Source organism: Lissotriton vulgaris, chromosome 1_1 (genome assembly GCF_964263255.1).
Source record: "Lissotriton vulgaris chromosome 1_1, aLisVul1.2, whole genome shotgun sequence".
In the NCBI taxonomy this organism is placed as follows: domain Eukaryota; kingdom Metazoa; phylum Chordata; class Amphibia; order Caudata; family Salamandridae; genus Lissotriton; species Lissotriton vulgaris.
The window spans coordinates 1300659516-1300686625 of record NC_141685.1 but is presented as its reverse complement, the minus strand read 5'-3'; the positions used below and the strand labels follow the sequence as shown (position 1 = coordinate 1300686625).

The 27110-nt window shown below is 50.0% G+C and overlaps 1 protein-coding gene across 1 annotated transcript in view; it reads left to right on the top strand.

The window, feature by feature from the left end:
- Positions 1 to 27110, top strand: part of ESPL1 (extra spindle pole bodies like 1, separase) — a 600179-nt gene that overhangs the window by 80627 nt on the left and 492442 nt on the right. The window contains exon 10 of the mRNA XM_086929411.1: positions 14528 to 14681. Within this exon, the coding sequence (XP_086785537.1) occupies positions 14528 to 14681 (154 nt within the window). The remainder of the gene's footprint in view (positions 1 to 14527; positions 14682 to 27110) is intronic.

The following is a 27110-nucleotide window of genomic DNA, read 5'->3' as shown; positions in this document are numbered from 1 at the left end:
TAGCAGTGGCTGACTAGCCTACTCAGTCTTGCTCTGGCCAATATGCCCAGCTAGAGGGATGTTATGGGCCAATAAGAGTAAACACTCTGTACTGCTGAGGCACTACCACTCTCCTAGTAGCCCCAGGTTTTGGTTCTCTGACCTCTGTGCAGGAGTCCCTCCTCCTAATGGGTCATGTGGGAGCCACATACGTCCCCTTTTCCTGGTCAGCAGCTTGCTGTCTGTTTTTCAATAGTAGGACAGGACCTCTGTCCTTGGCACTGCTTTTCCCTTGAGGGTCCCCCTATTCATAGGAGCTATACTGTTTAAGGCTCAAGTTCCTGGGGCTCAGTTTCCTCTGGGACGGAGAGGTCTTCCCCAGAGGAGAGGGGACCTGAGCTTCTGGCTGTTCAGAAGCTGGCTTCTCAGACTTCTTACCTTTTCTTTTAGATGGTTGGGCCATTATCCCAGACTCCAACTCCTCTTTTTCACCCCGTGCTTTGCTTGGGTTTTTACGCACACCCATTCAGGGATTCTCAGCATGACTGCATGGGATCTTAGATGTACCTCAGCCCATACTGAGGTCTCCAGATCATTCCCTTGCAGACATTCCACAGGAATTGCAGAGGACACTACTACCTTCATTTGGCCAGTAACGCCTCCCATGACACCATATCCCTGGAATGAACATTGGTCCCGTTATCCGCATTGGTGACTGGATACATTTGTCCAGTTAGGGACTTTTCTGAAGATACCAGCTTTTTAGTCATCATGGTGACACTTGCAGCTGTATCTCTCATTGCTTCCGTTCTAAACATTAAAATGAGGTTGATTGTACTTCTCCAGATTACTGGGCCAAACAGCCAGGAAAGCTACATCCACCCCACCATCTGGTCTGGTCAGGATAAATAAGGATCCCATCGGAAGACTCCCCACCACCGTGTTAACTGGCAGAATCACTTGAGGAAGCCTTTTTGGGACAGATGAGGTCTTCAGTTTGGTGCCCATTGACTTTGAAATTAAAACACCAAGCCATCTTGGTATCCCAGTTCTTAGCCTGGTACCCTCCCTGGATCTGTGTATTGTCTCTGGACCCACTCTCCTGTACAGGTTTTTTGAGGGTCTTTACAAGACTGTTTTTATTCTTAGTTAGCCCACTCTTTCATCTGGGGGGTTTGGGGGGGGGGGCATGGGGGATGGTATTGGGGGGATGGGTGGCATTGAGGGTGGTGGGAAAGGAAGGGGATTAGCAATCTTCTTCTTTTGGGCACCCCCCTTCCTTGAGACTTCAAGACAACCCTAGTCCTGACCCAATGGTCAGGGGATGGGAGGGGGGATGAGGGGGGCAATTGGGGGGGGTTGGGGGAAAGGGGACTAGCAATCACCTTTTTGGCCCCCCCCTTCCTTGAGACTTCAAACCGCCCTAGTCCTGACCCAATGGTCAGCCTTGCTGCCCAATTCTTGAGGGGAGACTTGACCTAGGTCCACAAAGTAATGATGCAAGTTTCGGAACCAGTTAACAGATGCTCTTTCATAATAAGATTAGAACGTCTATCATAGTCTAGCACCTTGTTACCTTTTAACCAGCCACCTAGTGTTTTGACTGAGAAGTCAACAAAATCTACTGAGGTCTGACTTGTGGTTTTGTTAGTCTTCCTGAACCTAATCCTGTGCTCTTCAGTGGTGAGTTCAAAGCCCTCAACCAAGGTGTCTTTCATGAGGTCCTAGATCTCAGCAGCTGCCTCTTTCAGTGCCTGGAGTTTATCTCTGCACTTTCCTGAAACCAGCTCCTAGAGTAGTGAACCCCAATACTTCTGGCTGAGTTTCCTCTCCTTACAAGCCCTCTTAAAGGCTGTAAACCACTTGGTGATCTCATCACCCTCAACATATTTGGGGGGACAACCCTTTTGAGCTTTTAGGGTCAAAAGCTTCATCTCTCTCCGTATTTAAAACTTTGCTGCCACCAGATAATGGTGCTAGGCCAATCTTGGCTCTTTTTCCATTGCTAAGACTTTAGCTTCCTGAGCTATTCTCCTAGCTAGTTTCTGAAGTTCAGGATCCCCCTCAACTTCATGTGGGATACTACCAGAAGTACTCAGTGGATGTGCTGCCAGTAGGGAAATTCGAGAACTCCTCATTCTCACCATCTCCCTCCTCTATCATTAAGGCTTTCTTCCATTGCCATGGATCTATCATGCTCAGGAAGCAGGGTCTGTAAATGCTTTGCAGAGGTCCTTAACTTGGGCCTACTCAAGTTTCCTGTAGGGGCACAGAATGTGCGCCTGGCTAGTACACTTTGTCTCGGACATTGTATTAGATTATTTGGGCCATTTTTAAAATTCAAGAAAAAGGTTTCAAAGTGGTATTCTCGAAGGCCTAACTGTCTAGGATACTTTAACATGTTTAATACAAATATACTGGGGTACTTAACCAAGACCCTAAAAGTTCCATTCTAGAAATTTGGAAAAATGAACAAAAATTCTTAGTTTGCCAATTGCCTGTTAGAAGTATTAAAATAGTACTCAATGTTCGTATCTTTCCAAAAAGGTTCCAAACAGCTGCATATTATTTAGATTGAAAACACTCTTGTTCTTACACAACTATAATTTCCCAGCTAGATTAATGATGCAGTTATTTTCCGGCACTCCTGCTTGTGGAATAAGCAGTACCGTCCGTATCTCACAGCACACCAGTTCTACCTCATAGGTTCCCTGTTCCTTTGTACACTATTAAATGAGTGATATCCATGTTAGTTTGGCACCCGTTTTGAATGTTCATAATCAAATGCTCACTTCCAGCTGAACACCTGGTCTTAATACGGTATTCTCCCATCATGGCCCTATCTAAGACACGTAATGGAACCTGTCACCTTGTAGTGTGCTATACTGCCATTATGATTCACTATTGCCACTGTATTTCGGTCACAAGACCCCCCAGGAAATTAATATACACTATGCTTTTAATATTTCCCAATTCTAAGTTACTTGATTACTAGATCTAACATTCGTGTAGGGCAATTAATTGGCACTCTTTCAGGGAACTTAAGGTAATTGATCTTAATCCTACAGGTAGAAACTAGTCCTGCGTTATGTCATAATTAATGTTCTTATCCTACAGTAGGTTACTTGTTTGCTTGGAGTAACTTTCATGTGTGGTAATTCATGTTCACTACCTGGGGGAGGGGGTAGGGCATAATGTTAATATTCTCAGTCTTATTTGGACGACTAGACGAGGTAAAACATACTAACATTTTAATTCCTGGGGGCTAGTCAGTTAAAATAAAAAAAATATTCAGTCCAATCTCTGGCGTAGTCTCTACAGCTTCAGTAGATTCCAGGGATAGGGGCTTTTGTGTTTCCATATATCAGGCCTTTACCTCTAACTTCCTGGATTGTAGGGGGTCCTAATTTCTTTTTCACCTGCTAGAGATTGCTAGTCTTTGGTCTATGCTCCACTATGGTTTTCTGGTGTAATGGTAAAGCTTCTGCCTGCACTTCTATCCTCTGCTTCAGCCTGTGCTCGTCAGTGCATTTGGTGAGATGTGCATTGGGAGACATGGACAGAGTAAGAGATTAAAGAAGGCCATAACATGTTTTCCCTAAATCCAAACCACACACCGGGCACTGCAAGCCACCCAGAGTTGTAGTTTGTCAATTGTCAACCAGTTTATTGATAAAGACGGGCACATGAAATAGAGTGGCACCCCACAATCATGATGATACCACCAGACATTTTGATACAATTGCAACATAGGACCGTGTGTCCAATCGAGGAACCAATGCAAATCGAGGATACAAGGAAGCATTTACCCCATCTTTATCCCTTTAGTTTTCACCCACCCAACTCCCAAAACCCTCCCTGGAACCCGCCCTAACCCCATGCATGTGTGTACGAACTGTGTTGCTGTAAGTTCCTGATGTGGCAATTTTAGGCGCAAGATACGGGCCACCTGACATTATGGGACTATAAGTCCTCCTCTTGTTCCGCCGGGGTCCAGCGTCAATCCCCTGTAGTCCGCCCACCTCTTCCATACCTTAAAGTGCTTGCGGGGGCATCCCCGTGCTTCAAAGATTGGTCGCTCCAGACCCATACAGAAGTCTATGCCAGCCTTCCATGCACTGGGGGGGGGGGGGGGGGGGGGGCTCACATCTTTCCATGCTCGGGCCCTCACATCTTTCCATGCTCGGGCCAGGTCTCTTTTGGCTACCACTAGCCCCAGGAGTAGTAAGTGTCGCTTGTAGATGTTGCCGCCTACCCCCTCCAGAATGTGCAGCAGACCCAGGCGATGCGTGCGGGGGAGGGTCCATCCCAGCACCTCCGACAGGCAGCTCCATACACCTCTCCAGAAGCCAACCAGTCTGGGGCACGACCATACCGTGTGAAGTAACGTGCCCACCTCCACCCCACATCGCAGACACTCCGGGGACTCGATCAGGCCCGCTTTCCACAGACGCTCACGGGTGTAGTAGGCCTTATGGAGAATCTTGAATTGTATGAGTCGAAACCGTATTGCAATAGCCGCACCCCTCGGGGACTCTAGAGCCTCCCGCCAATCATCTTCATCTAACGGACCGATATCCGCCTCCCAGGTTGTCTTTAGCGGAAGAAGAGTGGACGAGCAGTGGGTGACCATTGTCTGGTAGATGCGCGACACTTTTTTATCCCCAAGGTCGCCCATGAAAACCTTCGCCTCAATCGGGCTGAATTCAGGGAGTGAGTCAAGGTTGGTAATACTGAGCGTCAGCGCGTGCCGGAATTGTAGGTATCCAAAAAATTGAGATTGGGGCATATCAAATTCGGTGCTAAGCGCTTGGAAGGACTTGAGCGTCGTCATGGACATCACCTGACCTAGCTGCGAGATACCTATTGCGTCCCAGCCATCGAAACCTGATAGCTTAGACAGTTCTGGTAGTATGCCGTTACGCCACAGTGGCGTTTCTGCGGTCAGCCTGCCCCACCAGCCCATGCGGCGCAAGGCCTGCCGCCAGACAGCAAAGACGAGTCTAGTGACCCTCGGCGTAGTTTGTCAATTCAGCCTGCCTCCATCTTCCTGCTTACACACCAGTGTGGTTTCTGAAGCTGCCAGCTGCATACGAGAAATGCAATAATAAAAACACATTGCGTGTTTGTACAGGAGTTCTTCAACACTCATCTCCTGCTCTAGTCACTTAGGCTATGCTGTATTAATTTGTGTGACTAGGGCCACAGCAAGCATTATTGGTATGTCAGGCGATTTACATTTTGAAATTAACCACAATGTGAAATCACATGAGCAAAAGTTTGTAGTTTTGTTCTCAGCATTCAGACAAGGGGGTTCAACTGTCCTTTTATAATTTCCTTTTTCAGAATATTTTTATTTATTTGAGCAATGTTTCCTTTGGCCACTTGCTTTAAAATAACTTAAGCCTTTTTGCCAGTTTTGTAAGCCAAAGAGCCTTTAGTGCTACGTGTCTCATTAAAGGAGTATTACATTATGGGGCCAGATGTACAAAGGCCTTTTGCATTTCTTAACTTGCTGAACCGCACTTTCGGCCCGTTAAGAAATGCAAAGCCGCCTTTTTGCTACGTACAAAAGGCTTTAGGGAATCCAAAATGCCATTTCTACCCAGTTGAAACCTCATTTTGTGATTCCCTAAATAGGAAATCTCATATAGGGATTTCCTGTTTGCGATTTATTTATTTAAGCACATGTACAAAGCCTTTCCTAAATATAAAATGAGCATTTAGGAAATGCGATAACCATCGACTCAGTCGATGGTAACCAGGTGCAATTTATAAAAGCACACCAAGATGCTTTTTTCAAAGGATAATAAAGCGCACACATGCCCCTAATGCATATGTCTGCTCAACATGTGCATGCACCACTATTTTTGGGGTGCATTACAGGGGGCCTTATGCTCATAGTCCTCTTTGGTTTAGCCTTTCTAAAATAGCGATTTCCTAATAGGCAACAGTTATATTGGAAAGGCAAAAGCGGCAAATTGGAAGAAATGGCATGGGATTTCTTAAATTGCTGTTTCCAAATAGCAAGTTAAAGGCATGTGGGCTGCTGAATTCATATCTGTGCATAGATCGCCGCCTAGTGTTGGGTCCGGATAGTTGCACATTGTTGTCCTGGAAGAGTCTTCAAAGCATCACGAGATAGTTGGCTCCTCCCGTGGACTACAGTGCGCATGGGCATAGACTCCATCCTTAGATTGTTTTTTCCGCCATTGGTTTTGGATGTCTATTTGTTAACTCAAGTTCGGAATCGATAATAAACTTTCTCTTTGGCCAAAAGGCCTTTAGTTATCGTCGGTATTGTCTTGCGATCGGTACCAGTACTTGTTCCTGCTCTGTTCCGAGCCGGACATCAAGAGGAGCCGCGTGGCTTTTCGACACTGAAGGCCCAGTCGACGCCAGAGGCCTTATCGACGATCCATCCTGGAACGGAGCCCGTTCAAGAGATGCCCCGTTTGCAACTCCAAGTATCTTCACATCGACGTCCACCCGGTGTGCAACAACTGCCTGTCTCCGGATCATGATAAAGCCAGCTGTATGGCTTGTTCTCGGTTCTGCTCCAGGAAGGCGATTTGCCTTCGACGCACTGCGCAGAAGGAGGCCCAGCAGACGGCACCTGTCCCGGTGAACATCTTCGATGCCGAGGAAGATGAGGAAGTCTAGCAGGAAGATCAGGAGAACCTGTCTGATCCAGTTTCGGAGATCGACTCCAGCTATGACGCTGATGTAGAGATGGTCGATACTGAAGACGTCATCGACTAGGTAGGAGACGACGATGAGGCCTTCGCGGCCCAACCGTTGGTACGGGGGCTGTGACTAAAACACTCAATAAGGCTCCGGTCAAGGGATCGCCACATGGCCTTACCCAAGATCGTACACTGTTCTACAGCCCCGCCTCAAAGCCCGGTTACAGACATTTCTAACGAGCCATCGGTTGACCGATCCAAATCTAAACCGAAAGCATTGGTGTCTACACAACTGAAAGCGCAGGACGCTAAATCGAAAGCAAAAGTGCGTATCGCTTTGGTCGGTTCGAAGAACTCTGAACCATCGGCACCGACAAAGCAGAAGAGTGTTATCGACCCGGCGAGGTTGCTCAAGGGTGTCGAGCCGAAGATCGGGGCACCGAAAAAACTGGTCAAGGACGTCGACCCGAAGATGTAGGCGCCGAAGGCCATCGACACAGACAAGGGACTCAGAACGCAGAAGGTTCTCGATCCTAAGCGTCGACCCGACAAACCTCGGAGCAGTACCCGCCTCGAGTCCACACCCGGTGGTGGCTCGAAGGACCCCGTCGAGTCAACCCAGCCGCCCGCCTCCTTTTCGAAGCAGGCGTCTGACTCGCTCAAACGTATTAAAGAGAAGGCTACTACTGTCGGACCAAAGGCTACTCCGCCCACGAAGTCGGTTAGTAAACCACCGAAACCGTCGGCACCCATCCAGTTCACGCTGCCGCCGAAAGTGGTGCCTAAGGCCTTCGCCCCGAGGACGGCAGTCTAAGCCACCAAGAAGGTGTCCGTGGGGCCGAAACCTACAACTGAGGAGGTGGCCACCAAGCATCGACAGCCTCCACCTGAAGATCAGTCGTAGCAATTCATTGACGCCGAGATGAGTAGACTTTCTATTTTCAAACGGAAGATCACCCCTGAACAGCCTATGGAATCATATGGAATTCAACTGAAGAAGAGGGATTCTACTACGTCACCTCTTCTCTATGAACCTACAACACCACATGGACAAGACACTTCCCCTATCTTGCCCACATACTCAGATGTGGAGGCAGGGGAAGGAGTACAACTATCCTGCTGACACTTATCCTGAAGATCACGCTGAACCCTGGACAGACGCTGCTGACCCAGGGGATCAACAAACTGCCCCAGACAGTCATGTTTATGCAATTAAAACCTTGCCTACTGAAAACACGGCTGCGTTTAATGCACTATTTGAAAGGGCAGCAAAAAAATCACGATGTCCAGCTCCATGCTGACCCTGTGGAGGAGGATTTTTTGTTTGACACCTTCTTAACCTCCGAGAGAACTGTCAAGACTCTGCCAATGCTAAAAGGTGTCCTAAAACATGCTGGGGACATTTTTAAGGAGACCACAAGGGTAAGGGTGATAAACCCCAGAATTGAGAAGAAATACAAACCGGCACCTGGAGACCCTACGTATATCAAGGGACAGTTGCCGTTGGTCTCTCTGGTTGTTTCCAATGCCCGGAAGAGGGCGAACTCTCAAACGGGTGATGCTCCTCCCCATGACAAAGAATCTAAAGTGCTAGAAGCATCAGGGAAAAGGGTGGCAGCTCAAGCAGCCAATATCTGGCGCATCTCCAACACGCAGGCGCTCTTAGCCAGATAGGACAGGGCTCATTACGATACACTTGAAACCCTGTTACAACATTTGCCAGATGAATATAAAGAGGCAGCAGAGATGCTTATTCAGGAAGGGTGCGCTGGATGCAGCAGACACCGCGGCCAGGGCAATTAATACAAGTGTGATGTTACGGCGACATGCCTGGCTGAGAATCTCCGGATTCAAGCCAGAGGTACAAACCACCATACTAAATCAGCCTGTTAACCCAGATTTATTTGGCCCGGAGGTGGACACCACCTTAGAAAAAATAAAAAAGGACACAGACTGCAAAGTCTATGGGGGCTCTACAGTCGCAGCAGTTATGGGGTGGTTCCTTTCATCGCTCCAACAATAGAGGAACTTTCAGAGGTGAGCTGTCCCAGCAGACAACATACAGCAAAGGAGGCACGCAGACCACCTACACCAAACAAAGTAGGGGTGGCTATCGTGGAAACAGCACCAAGGGCAGCGGTCGTGGTAACCGCTCCCGATCCTCTGCCACTAACAAACAGTGACGTCTTGTCACTGCCCCCCCCGACCATTCCACACCGGTCGGGAGGAGACTGCAACAGTTCATGCCGGTCTGGAAATCCATCACCACAGACAGGTGGGTGAGGCAACTTATCCAGTACGGTTATTGTCTGGAGTTAAAATCCACTCCACCCAACATACCCTCAAGACACCGTCCTATGTCCACAGAGCATTTGCAATTATTGCAGCAGGAGGTACTAGTCATGCTGCAAAAAGGGGCCATATAACTTGTGACTGTGGAAGAAAAAGGTACAGGGGTGTACTCACTGTACTTCTTGATCCCAAAAAAGGACGGGTCCCTCAGACCCATACTGGACCTCAGGCCCATAAACCAGAACACTTTCACATGCTCACATTACAGCAAGTTCTACCGTTAATCAGTCAGGGAGATTTCCTCGCAACATTAGATCTGAAGGATGCATATTTCCATATTCCACTACACCCGTCACACAGAAAATACCTCGGGTTCACCATTCAGGATCAGCATTATCAGTTCAGGGTCCACCCTTTCGGAGTGACAACAGCACCCAGGGTGTTTACTAAGTGCCTGGCAACAGTGGCTGCACACCTACGGAGGCAAAACGTTCACGTCTACCCTTATCTGGACTAGCTTATCCAGGCAAAGTCGGCCCAGCAGTGTGCCGCCCACATATCCCACACCATTCACCTTCTTCACGATCTGGGGTTTTCACAGAATTATCCAAAGTCCCACCTTCAGCCCGCCCACATACGGCAGTATCTGGGCGCAACAATAGATACTCTGGCAGCCAAAGCACAGCCAAATTCAATGAGAATCAACAGCATGCAATTGCTGATACAACAATTCAAACCACAACGCTCGCTTCCAGCACAAGTGTTCATGCAGTTTATTTTATTTATTTTATTTTGCGTGTTTGTAGAGCGCTAGAATAGACTCCCAGGGGAGTATCTCCGCGCTTTATGACTGCCGAACCTACAGGAGAACAAGTTACATAACTGCAATCCAATTCTGAGACTGTAAAGTTAGACCTGGAACAGAAACTTCTTCAGCTTTTTCCTGAAGGCCAGATGATTTTCAAGCTGCCTAAGCTGGAGGGGGAGGCCATTCCAAATCTTCGGTCCCCTTACCGACAGAGCCTTACCCCCTTGCCTTGCCCGCTTGATCCTAGGAATCATAAGAAGCAATTGATCACGGGACCGTAGAGCACGGGAAGGGACATACGGCACAAACTTGTCTGCGAGATAAGAGGGACCCAAACCATGAAGACCTTTATGTACCGTACAACAGATCTTAAAGGTGACTCTCTGACGGATGGAGAGCCAATGAAGCCTGGCAAGAAGTGGTTTTGATGGTGTTCTGGGAGGAGCATTTACCACCAGCCTAGCTGCAGTGTTCTGCACAACCTGCAACCTGTCCAGATCCTCCTCATTAGCTGACAACAAGAGGCCATTACAATAGTCGAGACGACTGATAACCAGCGCCTGGACCAGGGTCTTTCTAATAGTGTCTGGAAGCAGTGGAAAAACTCTGCGCAGTAGTCCTATAGTTCGAAAACAGGACCCCACAATGTTGGTAACATGCTGCTTCAGGCTGAGTTCTTGTTCCAGACGGACCCCTAGGTTCTTGACTATCTGCTTAGGCTCAGGGACTGGGCCTAGGTCTAGAGGCCACCAGTCAGGAGCCCAGCAGATTTTAGCCTCACCAAAGAGCATAACCTCTGTCTTTGAAACGTTGCACTGCAACTTGTTCAAAGACCTCCATTGGGAAACTGCTCTCATCCCCTCAGAGAAAGAATGTAATACCTCTGGAGTTAGATGGTGAAAGGGAAAGAGCAGCTGAGTATCGTCAGCATATGACACTGGGCAAAAACCAAGGGCTCTCAGGATATTCGCCAGGGGGGCCACATAGATGTTGAATAATGTAGGGCTCAAACAAGAGCCCTGTGGCACCCCCTTAGTAATCCTGGTCTCCTTGGATCGAAAATCTCCCATGGTGACACATTGGGTTCGATCCAGAAGAAAGCTCTTTAGCCAAGCCAGTGCCATGCCCCCTAGTCCAGTCTCAGTCAGGCGCTCGACCAAAATTTCATGTGAGATGGTATCAAAAGCTGCCGATAGATCCAGCAGCACCAGGACAGCTGATGTTCCTTTGTCCTGGAGCATGCGTAGATCATCGGTAATTGACAGCAATGCTGTTTCCGTGCTGTATTTTGGTCTAAAGCCCGACTGAGATGGGTCTAGTGCACCAGTGTGTTCCAGGTGATTAGACAAGTGCTTGTTGACATGCTTTTCTATGAGCTTTCCCAAGAATGGTAAGAGGGAAATGGGTCTCAAATTGGTCATGTCAGCCCACGCAGTGGTGGTATTCTTGCGGATGGGTCGCACTTGGGCTCTCTTCCACTCTAAAGGGACACAGCCTGTATCCAAAGAGAGGTTGACCAAACTTTGGATTTCTGGTGCCAATATGCTCCTCACTGAGATCATCACTCTCGGTGGAAGCTGATCCATGGGACTCCCACTTTTTATAGTTGTAATGAGTCCCTCCACTTCAGCCACAGTGATGTTAGGAAAATTAGTGAAGGTGGGGGCGAGGACCTTTTTACTCGCTGGGACCACAGTGGGAAAGATAACATGTCCAATGGATGCTATGGAGACATGAATCTTTTCATAGATGGTTTCAATCTTGTTTGTGAGGAAGCAGGCAGTATCGTCACAAAGTTGTTGAGATGAAGTGTCAACACTCTCACATGCTGCCGGCTTCAGGAAGGAGTTCAGTATCTGGTAGAGTGTCCTCGGCGCATTTCCTACCGCCTCTAATTGTGAGGTGATATGTTGTTTACGGGCTGTTCGAATAGCTTTATGATATGATTTTAGCGCCATCTGATACTCCCCTTTATCTGACTCCAAATGGGATGTACGCCAGATTTTCTCTAGTTTCCTAGTCCTCCGTTTCATGGACCTTAAGTCCTCTGAGAACCACACCTCCTGATTTTTCGTCGGGCGGGTCTTAAAGGTTTTCATTGGAGCTATATGCTCAATGGCATAGGCATGATGGCCTCCTGCATCTTCATAGTCCCGCACGCGAGACTACACATGCGTCCGCTTCAGGAGTGCTTGGCACGTCAGTGGAATCAGGCTCACGGACAGTTGAAAGACCTAGTGTTGGTGGCCGGTCGTGCATACAACTCTCTGCATTGGTGGAATCCACAAAACCTTTGCAGGGGCCGACCGTTCCAGGAGCCTGTGCCACAGATTCTCACAACGGATGCATCTCTCCAGGGATGGGGAGCTCATGTTCTCCACTACATAGTGCAGGGACTATGGACAGCGCATCAAAGGAAGATGCACATCAACCTTCTGGAACTGATGGCTATCTTTATGGCGATGAAAGCATTCAAAGTACATCTGTGCAACAAGGTTGTGGTGTTCCGGACGGACACCATGACGGCCATGTACTACATACAGAAGCAGGGAGGTACACACTCTCCACAGTTGTCTCATCTGGCTCAGAGCATGTGGAAGTGGGCCATTCAGAGGAACATCTTCCTCATGGCGGAACACCTCCCAGGCAAGGACAATCAGATGGCGGACCTGCTCAGCAGGTACAGCCACCAAATGCACGAGTGGGAGATACATCCATCAGTACTCCAGCCGTACTTCCAGCAGTGGGGTCATCCACAGATAGACCTGTTCCCCACAAAGGAAAATGCCAAAGCTTTGCCGCCAGGTTCCCACACCCACAGTCGCATGGTAATGCGATATGGATGAACTGGTCAGGCATAGTTGCTTACGCTTTTCCCCCAGCACCTCTAATACCGCTGGTGGCACGCAAGCTGAAGCAACACTCGATGACTCATCCTGGTCCGACGTGGGCACGCCAACCATGGTACACCACGTTTCTAGAACTATCCGTGGTACCGCATTAAAGGCTGCACCTCACACCCAGGCTTTTGATGCAGAGCCATGGCAACATTCAGCATCCAGATCCGCAACAGCGCAACAGCTCAACCTGGCGATCTGGCTCCTGAGGTCTTAGAATTTGGCTACCTCAACTTGCCTCAACTTGCCTCCAGACTGTATGGATATCATAAGGGAGGCAAGAAAGCCCACCACCAGAGCATGTTATGTGGTAAAATGGAAGCGGTTCGTCATTTATTGTGCCGGCCACAACATCAACCCGCTAGATGCATCTACTCACAACATAATTTATCTGTTACATCTATACAAATGCAATCTGGCCTATGCTTCCATTCGTATACATTTGTCCGCAATAGCAGCTTATCTCCGACATGCAGCATCTCTCACTTTTCCTAGTGCCTGCCATAATAGCCTTTCTGGAGGGACTCAAACGAGTTATTCCTCACCTGAATGTGGTCCTCATTCAATTCTTGACGTGGAAAGTGGCTTTCCTAATAGCAATCACATCGCTACGACGAGTTAGTGAACTTCAGGCACTAACTATCCAAGAGCCATTCATACAGATTCACTCCAACAGGGTGGTACTCCGCACTAACCCTAAGTTTCTGCCTAAGGTGATTTCACAGTTCCATATCAATCAGACTATAGAACTGCCAGTGTTCTTCCAAAATCCTGAGGCAGTGGCGGAGAGAATGCTCCACACACTAGACTTCAAAAGAGCTCTAATGTACTACATTGATAGTACCAAAGATTTTCGGAAAACAAAACCACTATTTGTTGCATTTTTGCCACAACAGAAAGGCAACCCCATTTCCAAGGCAGGTATAGCCAGGTGGATCAAAAAGCCAAGCGCACATTAACGGTTCCCCCAAGGGCCCACTCCACACGAAAGTTGGGGGCCTCCATGGCTTTCCTTGGAAATATTCCCTTAGAAGACCTATGTAGAGCAGCCACATGGTCTACCACACATACATTTACAAAACACTACTGCGTAGACTTGCACTCCAAACAGCAGGCAGCTGTAGGGCAGGCTGTTCTTAGGACACTTTTTCAAACTGCTGCAGCTGGCACAGGCGGCCGCCGGTAATGGAGGGACTGCTATGTATTCTATGCACAGATATGAATTCAGCAGCCCACATGCCTCGAACCGAATATGCTACTTACCAGTATGCATCTGTTCTTGGCATGTAGGGCTGCTGACCTTTATATCCCCCGCCCTCCCCGGCGCCTGTAGCGGCTGCAGCACTCAGAATTACTCTTAGCATGGTCATCACTTAGTTTTACACTCCATCTTTGCCACAATGGCAAAAAACAATCTGAGGATGGAGTCGATGCCCATACGCACTGTAGTCCAGGGGAGGAGCCTCCTATCTTGTGATACTTCGAAGACTCTTCCAGGACAACAATGTGTAATCATCCGGACCCAACACTAGGCGGCGATCTATGCACAGATATGAATGTCAGCAGCCCTACATGCCAAGAACAGATGCATACTGGTAAGTATCATATTCGTTCCTACTTTGTAGTAATCACTATCAGGAAATCGGTAATTTCATACATAACATTTTGTATTTCCTAAATAGAGATTCCTATGAAGTGGCTATTTAGGAAATGCGAAATTCAATTTTTATACATCTGGCCCTTTGTCCCTACAAGTTTCCAATCTGCCTAATGAAACTTTACTGTACCTTTTATTGAATCTGCTCCTAGTGGGGAGTCCAACCTTTTCCTTAGTTAGAATATTTCTTATTTGTTTAATCCAACAGAGCATGGAGATAGAGAGACGTGTAGGAACCACCAATGCACAGATTCAAAGAAACCTACAAAAGTTTGAACCCAATGACCTTAACTATGAGGACAGACTCCAGGAGGAGAAGTTTGCATATGATGGAATCAACTTTAACCTTGTGGCAGATTCTGGTGAGGGTGTCCTTTTAATCTATGTGTCTAGTTGACAAAAGTAGGGATTCTTTGTTTGCTATTTCAACATTTGATATTCTGGAAGGGGTGGGGGGACATACTTATGTGTTTATATTTCTAGTGAGAATATGTGGGCAGAATAGTTCCAGACAGTAATAGCACAACTAGATCATCACTACTGCACCTAGAAGTAATTATTTTGAATGTTCTATCTGCTTAATTTGCCTTGTATGGAGTGTATCCAACTTGTAATAAATGGAATCCAGCAAACCCAATGTGTAATTCCCGCCCCTTCCCTTTAGTAAAGAATGCAATTTCTCAAAGACCTACTTGGTGACTGCATGCTTAAGTTTGCTGATCCAGGAAGAGTGCCAAAAAACACCCACAGCAACATCCTCTCTACTACAAATTCCTTGCACAGTAGCTTAATGCCCTGTCCAAAAGACAAGCGCTCTGATCCAGAAACCATGTACCCCTACTGTTTGGTAATGTTGTCATCTGAAGTGATTTGTTTCTTACGAGAGATGTTAAAAGGGCCCCTTACTCTGAGGAACTTTGGTCATGGCAAGATCACTAGCTATATCCTCTTATAACTCCTGTATTGGCTTCCTGGTTTTTATCAACTGTTTGACACCATAGCATGTGTTTTGAGTTTCTTAGCATGCCAATTTTTTTCACTATTTTTATGGACACAACATATTGGTCCACTGTATTTATTGCCTGTGGACTGAAAATAAGAAACCTTTTTGCAGTGGCACATTGGTCGATGTTTTTCAGTTAATTGAATAGGGAAGTACTACAGTTTGTGAATAGCATGTTGAAATGTGAGTTCAGTTGGAAAAAAGGCACAATTGGGGAATGCTATGTACCCTTACTACCACCAATGGTATGTTGCAACTGTGCATGCTGCAAAAATTGGTTCTGACCTTTTTTCTGTATCTAGAGATTGTAGGTTCAACTTTTCATGACCAAAGACAATACTCCACATGTTTTTGACTTTCCCAAATAACAGGTACTCGGAGACCAGACTTTTTAGGCTTCTGAACCTCCTTGATGGTCAATGGTAACTTCAGGAGTCTGCCCTGAGGACATAAGATGTCCACATGGTATAGAGCAGGGGTCTCCAAACCGGTCCTGGAGGGCCGGATCCATGCCAGATTTTTAAAATGACTACATGTATCTCAATGGTGATATCTATAAAATGTGGCATGGATCCGGCCCTCCAGGACCGGTTTGGAGACCCCTGGTATAGAGGAAGACACAAAGGTGAACCCACCCCTGGGTCAATCAAAATACCACACCGTTTACTCAGTGTGGTCGCCGTGAAGGGTGTACAGAATAAGCATACAAGCATACGTTTTTTTTGTACCCTTTTGCATTCTGTGCCACTCATTTTTCCCTCGATTTTGTGCCCCTTTTTCCGTCTGTTACCTTAGTTGTCCCTCACCGCCATCGCAGCTGGCTCCCCTGTGGCCCGCGCCCCCCGACTGCCCATTTGCTGCCCTGCCTCCTGCCTCCCAGCTGCTCCTCTCTCCCAACTCCCCATGTAGGCTGCGTGGTGAGGAGAGCGGCCCTTGACCCCACCAGGTAGGTCGCTCCCCCTCCGCACAGCACCACCTGTGTCTCCCTGCCCCAGCTGCCGCTACTGAGGAAGTTTGAGGCCCTCCACCACCCGCAGGCTACCACCTGCGCCTCATCCCTGGTGGCCAGTGGTAGGTCATAGGTAGGTTTGTTCATCCTCGGCTTTTTTGCTTTTATTGTATTGCCTGTATTTTCATTGTTGTCTGTGACTGCTGTTATCTGTCTTACGCCGCTGCTGTACGTGGTCCGTGCTTTTTTCTTCTCTGTGCCCCTCGCTGTCCCCGTGCTGTTTCTGCCCGGTCTTTCCTTCTGTACACCTCGCTGCCCCTGTCTCTGCCTGTTTTTCCTTTCTGTTCACCTTGCTGCCCCTGTGTCTCTGCCCTGTTTTCCCTTCTGTTCCCCTCGCTGCGCGTGCCTCTCTGCCCGTTCTGCCTTCTGTTCTTAGCTGCCTCTGTATTTCTGTGCTCTGCATGTTGCCTCTGTGCCACTCGTTTATCCGGTATTTCTGTGCCCTTTTGCCTTCTGTGCCACTCGTTGTTCCACTCGTTTTATGTGCCTGTCTGCCTTCTGTGCCTCTCGTTTTTCCCGCCGTTTTTGTGCCCCTGCCCCTTCTGTTCCACTCGTTTTTTGTGCCCTTCTGCCCTCTGTTCCACTCGTTTTTTGTGCCCTTCTGCCCTCTGTTCCACTCGTTTTTTGTGCCCTTCTGCCCTCTGTTCCACTCGTTTTTTGTGCCCTTCTGCCCTCTGTGCCACTCGTTTTTTTGTGCCCTTTTTGCCTTTTGTTTCCTTCGTTGTCCCTCACCGCCCTCGCCGGTGCGTCCCCGCCCCCCTGACACCCCACTGCCCATTCGCTGCCCCCACCTCCTAGCTGCTCCTCCCTCCCAACTGCCCATATATGCCGGCCGCTGTGCTGCTGCGCAGCTGGGGTACGTCCGTCTGCACCTGAGCCGTGCCCAGCGCCAGAACCCCGGCCCACGCACCCGCCACGACGACCGCCGCCCCTACGACGCCAGCACTCTGCACGCTCTCAACTCAGGACGGAGCCACACCAGCTTCAAGGCCGCCCCGAAAACATACACACGGCCCCTTCACCTGCCGGAACTGCAGCTACACCAGCCTCCGAGCAGACAAACCACCCGCCAAGAAAGACCCCAACCACCTCCGATGCATACTACTGAACATCAGCTCCACACGCAAGCATGCCGTCTACCTCTGGGACCTGCTCGACGCAATATCCCCGGACGTCGCCTTCCTGACGGAGACATGGTTTAACGACTCCTCCGCACCCGATATCGACATAGCCATCCGAGACAGCTACAAGATCACCCGCAAAGACCGAATCAATGGAGTCCGAGGAGGAATCTGTTTCGTCCACAAGAACCGCATCAGGGTCGCGACTAGCACCGCAGATGCACTCAGCACCGCCGATGCGCTCAGCTCTGCCGAACACATGCATTTCCACAGCCACACAGACCCTAACTCCACCCTTGGAGGCACCCTAGTCTACCGACCCTCCCCCCCCCCCCCCCCCCCCCCCCCCCGCCCCCTGGCCCACGCCACAAGTTCAGTGACTCACTTGCCAACTTGATCAGCACGTACGATCTGACCTCCACCGACTAAATCCTCCTCGTAGACCTGACAATTCCACAAACCTGATCCATAACCTTGCCAGCCTCGGACTGAAGCAACTCGTCACATTGCCCACCCACTCCGCCAGCCACACACTCGACCTAGTCTTCTCCTCAAGCCCGCACGTCTTCCTCAGCCACACCACCGACCTTCTCTCGACCGACCACCGCTGCATCCACTTCGCCTTCCAGAAGCCCACCGCACCCAACAGATCCGCCGCCGCTGCTGGAGAAAAAACAACGAAGACCAACTACACGCAAACCTCGCTCTCAGCCCACCCACGGAACCCTCCAACACAGACGCTGCCCACAGCCTCAGACCCTGGATCGAGGACTGTGCCAACACCCTCTCCCCACTGAAGAAACACCAGCAAGAGGGCCAGCTAGTTCACCCCAAAACTCCTAGCCTTCAAGCAAGCCTGCCGGAAAGTAGAGAAGAAATGGCATTCTGAACAAAAAGCCGTACCACCTCATTCCTCTCTGGTAGATCCCAGAGCGTCCCCCCGCTCCTCAAACGGCAATAACTCATCCAAAACGCCTCGGCACGACTGATCCTCTACTTACCATGCCACAAACACATCACCCCCCACCTGGGCAACCTGCACTGGCTCCCAGTCAACAAGAGGATATCCTTCAAGCTCCTCACCCCCGCACACAAGGCACTCCACAAGACCAGCCCACCTCAACAGATGGCTCTCCTTCTACATCCCCAACGTCAGCTACGCTTCGCCGACCTCACTCGCCACCGTCCCGTGCCTCCGAAGAACAACCATCGGTGGGAGATCCTTCTCTCACCTCGCCACCAAGACATGGAACACCCTCCCACTGAGCCTACGACAGACCCAATACCGGCTGACCTTCAGGAGGATACTAGAGACCTGGCTGTTGGATCAGTAGTGCCCCCAGCCCGCAAGCTCCTTGAGACCCTCGCGGGTATGTAGTGCGCTTTACAAATGATTGATTGAAGCAGGCGGCATGGCTTGATGGAAGTGTGACTAGAGCCAGCGCCATACCCTGGCAACCATGAGGCACATCTTAATCCAGTCTCTAATTATTCCCTTTCAGCAACTAATGAGGTCCCCATACTGGGAGTAAAAGGTGTGATATTTTGATTGACACAGGGTTGGGTACACCTTAGCGCGTGTATACCACTCTGGTCACATAGCTAGGTCGTGAAGAAAACCGGAAAAGATCGCCTATATGTTCAACCGTGTAGGCCACGATCACCTTTTATTACCACAAAGATACCAGATGTCAATCTAGCAGAGTTCGGTATCTCACACTGCTTTTGATATTTTGTCTTGTAGCTCCATATTAAAGTATTTTAGGGAGGTAAATTAAGGCAATTTTTAATTCACTCTCTCACTCACTTGCACCACTGTTGCGACGAAAGCCTGCTCCACTGTAATCAGGTGTTGAAGCACACCCTGATAGCATTCGGCTATTCAGGTGGGACCCCATTGATGAAGCATGTCACCAACTAGGTTGGTGAGTGAGGGGTCTTCTTAAAAAAGGAACATTTCTCATTTTTAGGTAGACCTCTGCCAATGCGCTTGCGCATTGCAGATGGTTGATCTATAGTGGCCAAAACCGGAGCTGAACCAGGCGGCCGGATTTCGGCAAGTGCACATGCTCATGCACAAGCTTGCCATTTGCTCCCCAGCTGCATTTCAAAGGAGCTCCCCCCTGCCTCCTCTCTCCCGCCCCCTCTGCGCAATGCCTTCAAAGGGATCACCTCCCCAGACCCTGTCGCCAGGCTTCCCTCCCACTCGCTCACTCCCCTGCTCCTTTTGGCTCAGTCAGCATTTGTGTATGAACACGCATTTAAGATAATGTTACACTAAGACAGTTTTCAGGAAATAAGTTTAGTCTTTGAATTGCAATATCATTTCTTTCGTAGGACGTCTCCTTAACAGTCCTTCCAACGCAAGTTGCGCCTTTTTACATGAGTGAAAAGATGGTGAAGGGATACAGCTCTGATAACCTTTATCGTTCAATGCACGGCATTCCCTGTATGCTATGCTTTTTTCGGGGTGAGTGGGTTTATTGAAACTGCAGACTTCAGTTCACTTGGAGACACCTAGGCGATGGGCTGGAAGTGACTCGGCTGGAGCTGGGAGTGTCAAGGTCTAGGCCAGTTTTCATGCGGAATTGCCTGGGCAATCGCCAATTCACACCTGTTCCTCGTACGCCTGCAAGACAAAAGAAGCCCTGCCTTGCATATCTGCAGGAGGGGGGACGGGCGCCATGGAGGATGGGGCACCTTCTTAAAAGTACTCAGGTTTGCAGCCATGGGGAAAGGGGGCTTAGACTCAGACGGAATAAGAGCATTTCATCACACTACATGCTCATTCTAAAAATAGACACTATCATTTTGTGGGAAATAATACCGAGCCCATCCATAGAAAAAATGCAAAATGTCACATTTGAAATCTGTGAAAGGTAAATACCATCTCTGCACCTGCATTAGCCACTGGGTATTTATGAAAAAGTTGATATTTAAGCTTTTAGCATGTGCTTTACATTTATTTACTTAAACTTTTTTTTTAAATTTGAAATTTACGCGCCTAAACTAGTTTCTACTTTTTTTATGTAAACATGCTCACATTCTCATTCACATTTTACAAATCACTTTATAGACAAACATCACTCTGGGGCAACACTCATGGCCAGCACCGCATTACTTAGGGACACCCTAACCTCACTCATGGACACCAGCACACTAGTTACGGACACCCTCACGCATCAATAAGGGACACCCCCACGCAGCAATAAGGGACACCCCCACGCAGCAATAAGGGACGCCCCCACGCAGCAATAAGGGACGCCCCCACGCAGCAATAAGGGACGCCCCCACGCATCAATAAGGGACGCCCCCACGCATCAATAAGGGACGCCCCCACGCATCAATAAGGGACGCCCCCACGCATCAATAAGGGACGCCCCCGCGCATCAATAAGGGACGCCCCCGCGCATCAATAAGGGACGCCCCCACGCATCACTAAGGGACGCCCCCACGCATCACTCGGGGACGCCCCCACGCATCACTCGGGGACGCCCCCACGCATCACTCGGGGACGCCCCCACGCATCACTCGGGGACGCCCCCACGCATCACTCGGGGACGCCCCCACTCATCACGCCCCCACTCATCACGCCCCCACTCATCACGCCACCACTCATCACGCCACCACTCATCACGCCACCACTCATCACGCCACCACTCGTTTTTTAGTAAAGTTTAAGATATTGCCATTATAAATTAAAATTACTTTTATTCAAGTATTAAATATTATTTTAGAAAAAACAATTGTTATTTGTTATATGAATACATCTGTCACGTAAATACTAAACATGTCTCATTACAAATGCGATAACACTCTACCCTCTCAACACTCTTTCCCCTCTACACTATCACTACTCTCCCCTCTCGCCCCCCTCCCCTCTCGCCCCCCTCCCCTCTCGCCCCCCTCCCCTCTCGCCACACTCCCCTCGCCCCTCTCACCCCTCGCAATGCCTATTAATATTATAAAAGGAATTGCCATTAACAATGCCAATAGCTCAAAATCTCGCTATTGGGAGACCTATTGCATTGTAAATGCTGGTTTCCTTTTGTGTGTCTTCCCCTATACCACGTCGACATCTAATGTCCTCAGGGTAGACTCCTTTTGTTTGATACGAATACCTAAGAAGACTAGTAGTATCCCCTTTGCCATACATAAAACCCTTTCTCTCGTTTTACTTCACCCAGAATCTAACTTTAGCCCAAGACTATTAGTAAGAAGTATGTCGTCTAGATCACAATTGGGACCACTCATCTGCATTAATGTCCAGTCAATTCTATTTGTTAAAACTGTATAAAGTATTCGAATAGAGAGCAAGCTTACATGTAAATTCTCTACCTGTAACCGCTCCAAAACTTTAGGTTTAAGGCCTCTTTTGTATTTTTGTTCTGCTGATCCTGCAACAGGTTGAGTTCTGAGATATAATGGGCCAGTGCATTATTGTTACTGAAAACCTGTAACCTGTAGAGCATATTAAGTAGCATTGTGAGGGAGCAAGGACCTTAGACGTGCATCCGGAAGCCATATTACGAAGGTGCCCTGGGGGCACAACGGGCATTTGCACCCCCTTTGCGCGCCCCCAGGGCACTTTGGTATTACAGAAGGGTCTGCAGACACTTGTCCGTCCCCTTCTGTAATACCTATAGCCCAGGTGCTCTTAAATGCGCAAATGATGAAAATGTGTCTTTAATGTAAAACAGCCCCAGAATAGCTAAGACCTTGAACAGATTGCCTGTACCCATCCATGTGGGAAAGTGCCCCTTCCTGACATGGCCATACCCCACTTTTTGCCTGGTATTTTATGCTATTTCGACTGAAGTGCACTGCGTTCCTGCTAACCAGGTACCCCGTGCCCTTTCCCTAAAGCAAGTAATCTGTTCAGTTTTGCCCCAATTGGTAAGACCTTTAGCACTTTTAAGTTCCTAGTAAATGGTACTCCTGGTACCTAGGGCATGGGTACAAAAGAGGGTCCTTAAGGGACCTACCACCTAACTCATGCAGAGTGCTGTTGCAGGGAGCTTGAATTGGGTAAAACAAATGTAAAAAGCACGACCTGACACACATCTGGTGTGCCATGCCCACAGACACTGCATACAATATTTGTAAGTTCGTCCTACAGCAGGCCTTATAGCCCAGAGACAGGGTGCATTATATTACATATGAGGACATCTCTGCATGAGCAGATATGCCCCTGTGTTGTCTAGTTCAATTACTATATAGAGTAAGTGAACAGGGAAGCCATCTTAAGTATATGTATTGAGCACTGGTTATTAAGAGTTCCCCAGATACATGATGGCTTTACTGAAACCTATGGTATTTGGTATCCAACACTTTCTATTGATAAATCCACACTGATGCTATAGTGGATTTTTTTAAACTTGCACCCAGAGGGCACCTCAAGGGTGCCCCTTGAAAATCTAGCAGCTTCTTAGCGTGCTGGCTGACTGGTATGGTGCATTCTGCCACCCCAGACCTGTTTCTGACCTGTGGGTCAGAGCCTATGTTCTGAGGCCAGAAGCAATGCCTGCTCTGGAGGAAGTGTTCAAATCTCCTCCAGCAGGATTGCTAGTGATTTAGTGCATCAAGGCCACAGGCTTAAAGCCCTTGCCACCTTTGATATGCGACCTGGCTTCCCCCACACCTGGGAAATTACCACCCCCTGCCCTGAGGCCCATTTGGCACCAGAACAGGCTGGAATTTAGTTATGCAAGTAGGCGTGTTGCCCTACCAGGTCATTTACACCCCTATGGTGGGATGCCTAATGTTTTCCACACAAAGATTCCACAGTCCTGTTTTGGTGGAAGAAGGAATTCTGGGACAGGGTTATACCCACTCCCCACAGGAAGTGATCATAGAGGGGATTTAGTGACCCATGGGTAAGCAGCCTATTAGCTACTACCCTTCGTCCCCTTAACACCCCTAAATTCAGTATTTAGGTGGCTCCCTGACACCAGGAGCTCAGATTCACTTGACTCGAAGCACAAAGGAGCCGAAGAACACAAGAACTGTGGACTAGCTGTGGCATTTGCGCCAAACCCTGCCTGCTCGTGTCTCGAATTGCAAAGTCCTGACTTGTCCTGCAGCTACGCATGCTCCAAAAGCCCCTGCAGGCCGTCGGCATCTCCCTCGAAGTGGAGGAGTCAGGGTATTTATGTACTTGGTCGCATTAGTCTCTCCATACACCAGAAGTGCGAGTAGTGCCTGTCTCCCTCTTGGTGTGCCCACTGCGGCCTCTAATTTACTCGGTACCCCCACCCAGAAGCACCCATCCAGAAGCCATCTAGGTTCCTTATATCAGTTTCATGCCCTAAATTTGTTCAGGTCCCACAGTGTTGATCAAAAGTATGCAGTGTGTGAAGATGACTTGGTGGTCATTCGTCCATTGAACAACCGTCTCTCCATGGGAATTCTTCCGTGGTCTCCTCCTTCGGGGTACTTGGGCCTTCAGTATGTCGTAGCTGCAGGTAGCTAAACTGTCGTGTGCGCACCACGTCTTTTTTTGTGTTTTTTTTCTCAGATTTTCAACAGGCACAATGCGGTTTGCGTCCCAAACATCCTCCAGGACCTAGAAATTCCAATTCTTAAACCCCAGAAGGGAGTTGGCTGGTCCTATTTTATAAACAAACCGAGGGTGTAATAATAACTATCTGAAAGAAACAGGTTAGTATTAGATTCCTTACCTTAGAATATCCCCAGGCGTCAGTCTGGATCCGGAAACTTTTCCGTAGCCGTACCCCTGCGCGTCGGTAGGCGTCCCCTGCGGCTCCGCGTCCGGCGTCGTGCGCCGTGATGACATCGCTGGAGTATATAGACGCCGCCTCCGCGCGCTGACGTCAGTTCTTCTTTTTTCCGCGCCAGTTAGCGCAGATCCGAAGAGCAGTACTCCGGTCTTTGACCAAAGTTTTTGAATCTTTTGATATCTTCTTACGGTGCCGGTAGGATGCCCGGTTTTAAGAACTGTGACCGCACGATGTCGGTCACGGACCATCACACACTTTGCCTCCGGTGCCTGGGCCCCGACCACGACGTGGACGCCTGCGTCGATTGCCGGGCCTTGACGAATAAAGCTAGACGGGAGCGATCTCGCAAGCTGCTCGAGCTCCGGGTGTCGGCCCTGCGTCAAGAGCGGTCCCGGTCCGGCCGGAGGTCAAGGGAGCGATCGCGGAGCCGTCACGAGCGCTCTGGGAGTCGTCACCATTCCTCTGGTTCCTCAGGTAGGAATCACAAGAAGTCGGGGTGTCGTCATCGTACCCCCGACTCCCCCAACACTCGCGCGATGCGGCCGGGGGTTCGGGTGGCCCCACCCCCACGGCTCCGCGTGAGTCGCCGACACGGCCTGCTCCATACCGTGCTGTCCCTGGGCAAGGCGCGTCGCCTGAGGTGATAGAGGCGTTCCTCATGGCCATGAGGGCACTGTCTCCTCTGACGGGGCCTCCGGCGCCTGCGGGCCCGGTGGTCCCGTCCGAGGGCCCTAGCGGTTCGGGTGCTCCTGCCTCGATGCCGTCGGGTGCGCCGCCGACTGCTCCGACCCCGGCGCCGCAGGGGCCTTCAGGGTCGACGCCGGCTGGTCAACCGGCCTCTCCGACTCCGAACGCCGAGTCGAACCGGCGTCGCCAGACGGCGAGTCCGACGCCGATGGGGCCTGTGGACCCCGGGGAGCCGGTCTACATTGTTGATTCCGAATATGGTGAAGATGTAGAATACGGAGAGGAGTGGGAGGGGTCTGAGGACCCTCTGACCCGCGAGTGTCAGTACAATGTGGACTGGACGGGTGACTTGGGTGACGCCAGTGGTCTGGATGACCCCCCCCCCCCCTCCCCACCCTGGCTTTGTCTCGCCTCCTACCGTGGCTTTGGAGGAGGAGGCAGCTTATTCAGTGGTGTTGATGAGGGCTGCCAAGGCCTTAAGCCTTGAGCTCCCCGTCGCGGCCATGAGGACTAACATCCTCACTGAGGTCCTCAAACCGCAGTCATGCCCACAGGAGCCACTGCTGCCGTTCAACGAGGCCTTAACTGACGTTCTTTTGGGCATGTGGTCCAGGCCCGCTTCAGGTTCGCCTGTTGATAGGAACGTGGCCAGACGCCACGGTCCGTGTACGGATGACCCCAAGTTCCTGTCCACCCATCCCACCCCTGAGAGCCTGGTGATCCAGGCCTCAACTTCCCAGACCGCATTCCCGTCGGCCCCGCCCGACAGGGAATCTAAGAGGTACGACCAGTTTGGTAAGAAGGTCTTCTCGTCCCTGAGTCTGGGACTGCGGTCTTGCAACACCGCATGCCTCTTAGGCCGCTACACCCACTCTCTGTGGGATACGGTCGCGGACCTGCTGCCTGAATGCCCGCCGGAGGTACGGGCTAAGCTCGGCAAGGCTATGATTGAAGGCCAGGACGCAGCAAGATACTCCATCAGGTGTGGTCTTGATACGACCGACTCTCTGGGCAGAGCGATGTCCACGACGGTGGCGATTCGTTGCCACGCCTGGCTGAGATCCGCCAACTTCTCGGCAGATGTCCAGAATGCATTGATGGACATGCCGTTTGATGGCAGTCGCCTTTTTGACGACAAAGCGGACCACGCACTGGAGCGCTTCAAGGACTCCAGGGTCACGGCCAAGTCCTTGGGTCTCTCGACCCAGCACCAGCAAACGCGTTCGTTTCGCTCCTTTCGTGGCCAAGGAAGGGGCGGTCCCGCACGTGCTGCCAGCCACGCGCCTCAACAGACTTATCAACGCGGTGGCGGCCATGGAAACCGCTGTGGTGGCAGTCAGGGACAGCGGCGGGGTCAGACCACACCTCCCCCCGCAGCATCTGCCTCTAAATCCTCCTAGTCCGTGCTTTCAGGCCCATGTGACGCCAGTGGGTGGCAGGGTTCGCCATCACCTCTCCCACTGGCGCACAATAACATCGGACAGGTGGGTGCTGCAGCTTGTCCAAAGGGGCTACTCCCTCCCCTTCGAGACCACTCCTCCAGCCATGCCACCGCAGAATCACCGTGTGTCGGGGGACCACTTGGCACTTCTGAGGGAGGAAGTTACGGCCCTTTTGGCCAAGGGGGCCATCGAGCGCGTTCCTGGGCCAGAAGTAGGACGTGGTTGCTATTCCCACTACTTTCTGGTACCCAAGAAACACAAAGGGGGCCTACGTCCTATCTTGGACCTAAGGAACGTCAACGGCTTCCTCCGGAAGGAGAAGTTCAAGATGTTGACTTTAGCTCAGGTCTTGGCTGCTCTAGACCCGCAAGACTGGATGGTAGTGTTGGACTTGCAGGATGCGTATTTTCACATCCCCGTCCTGCTGGCCCACCGGCGTTACCTGCGGTTCACGGTAGGCCACAAGCACTTTCAGTTTATCGTGCTCCCCTTCGGCCTTACCAGCGCCCCACGGGTGTTCACCAAGGTGATGGCGGTGGTCGCAGCCCATCTGCGCAGATTGGGGGTTTCAGTCTTCCCCTATCTAGACGACTGGTTGTTGAAGGCGGGCTCGCCCCAGACAGTTGTCCACCACCTTCAGATGACGGCAGACCTCCTGCGCGATCTGGGGTTCTCCATCAATGTACCGAAATCACACCTGTGTCCCTCTCAAAAGCTCCTTTTCATCGGAGCGGTTCTCGACTCGGCGCAGTTTCGGGTCTATTCTCCGGAACGGCGAGTCCAGGATAT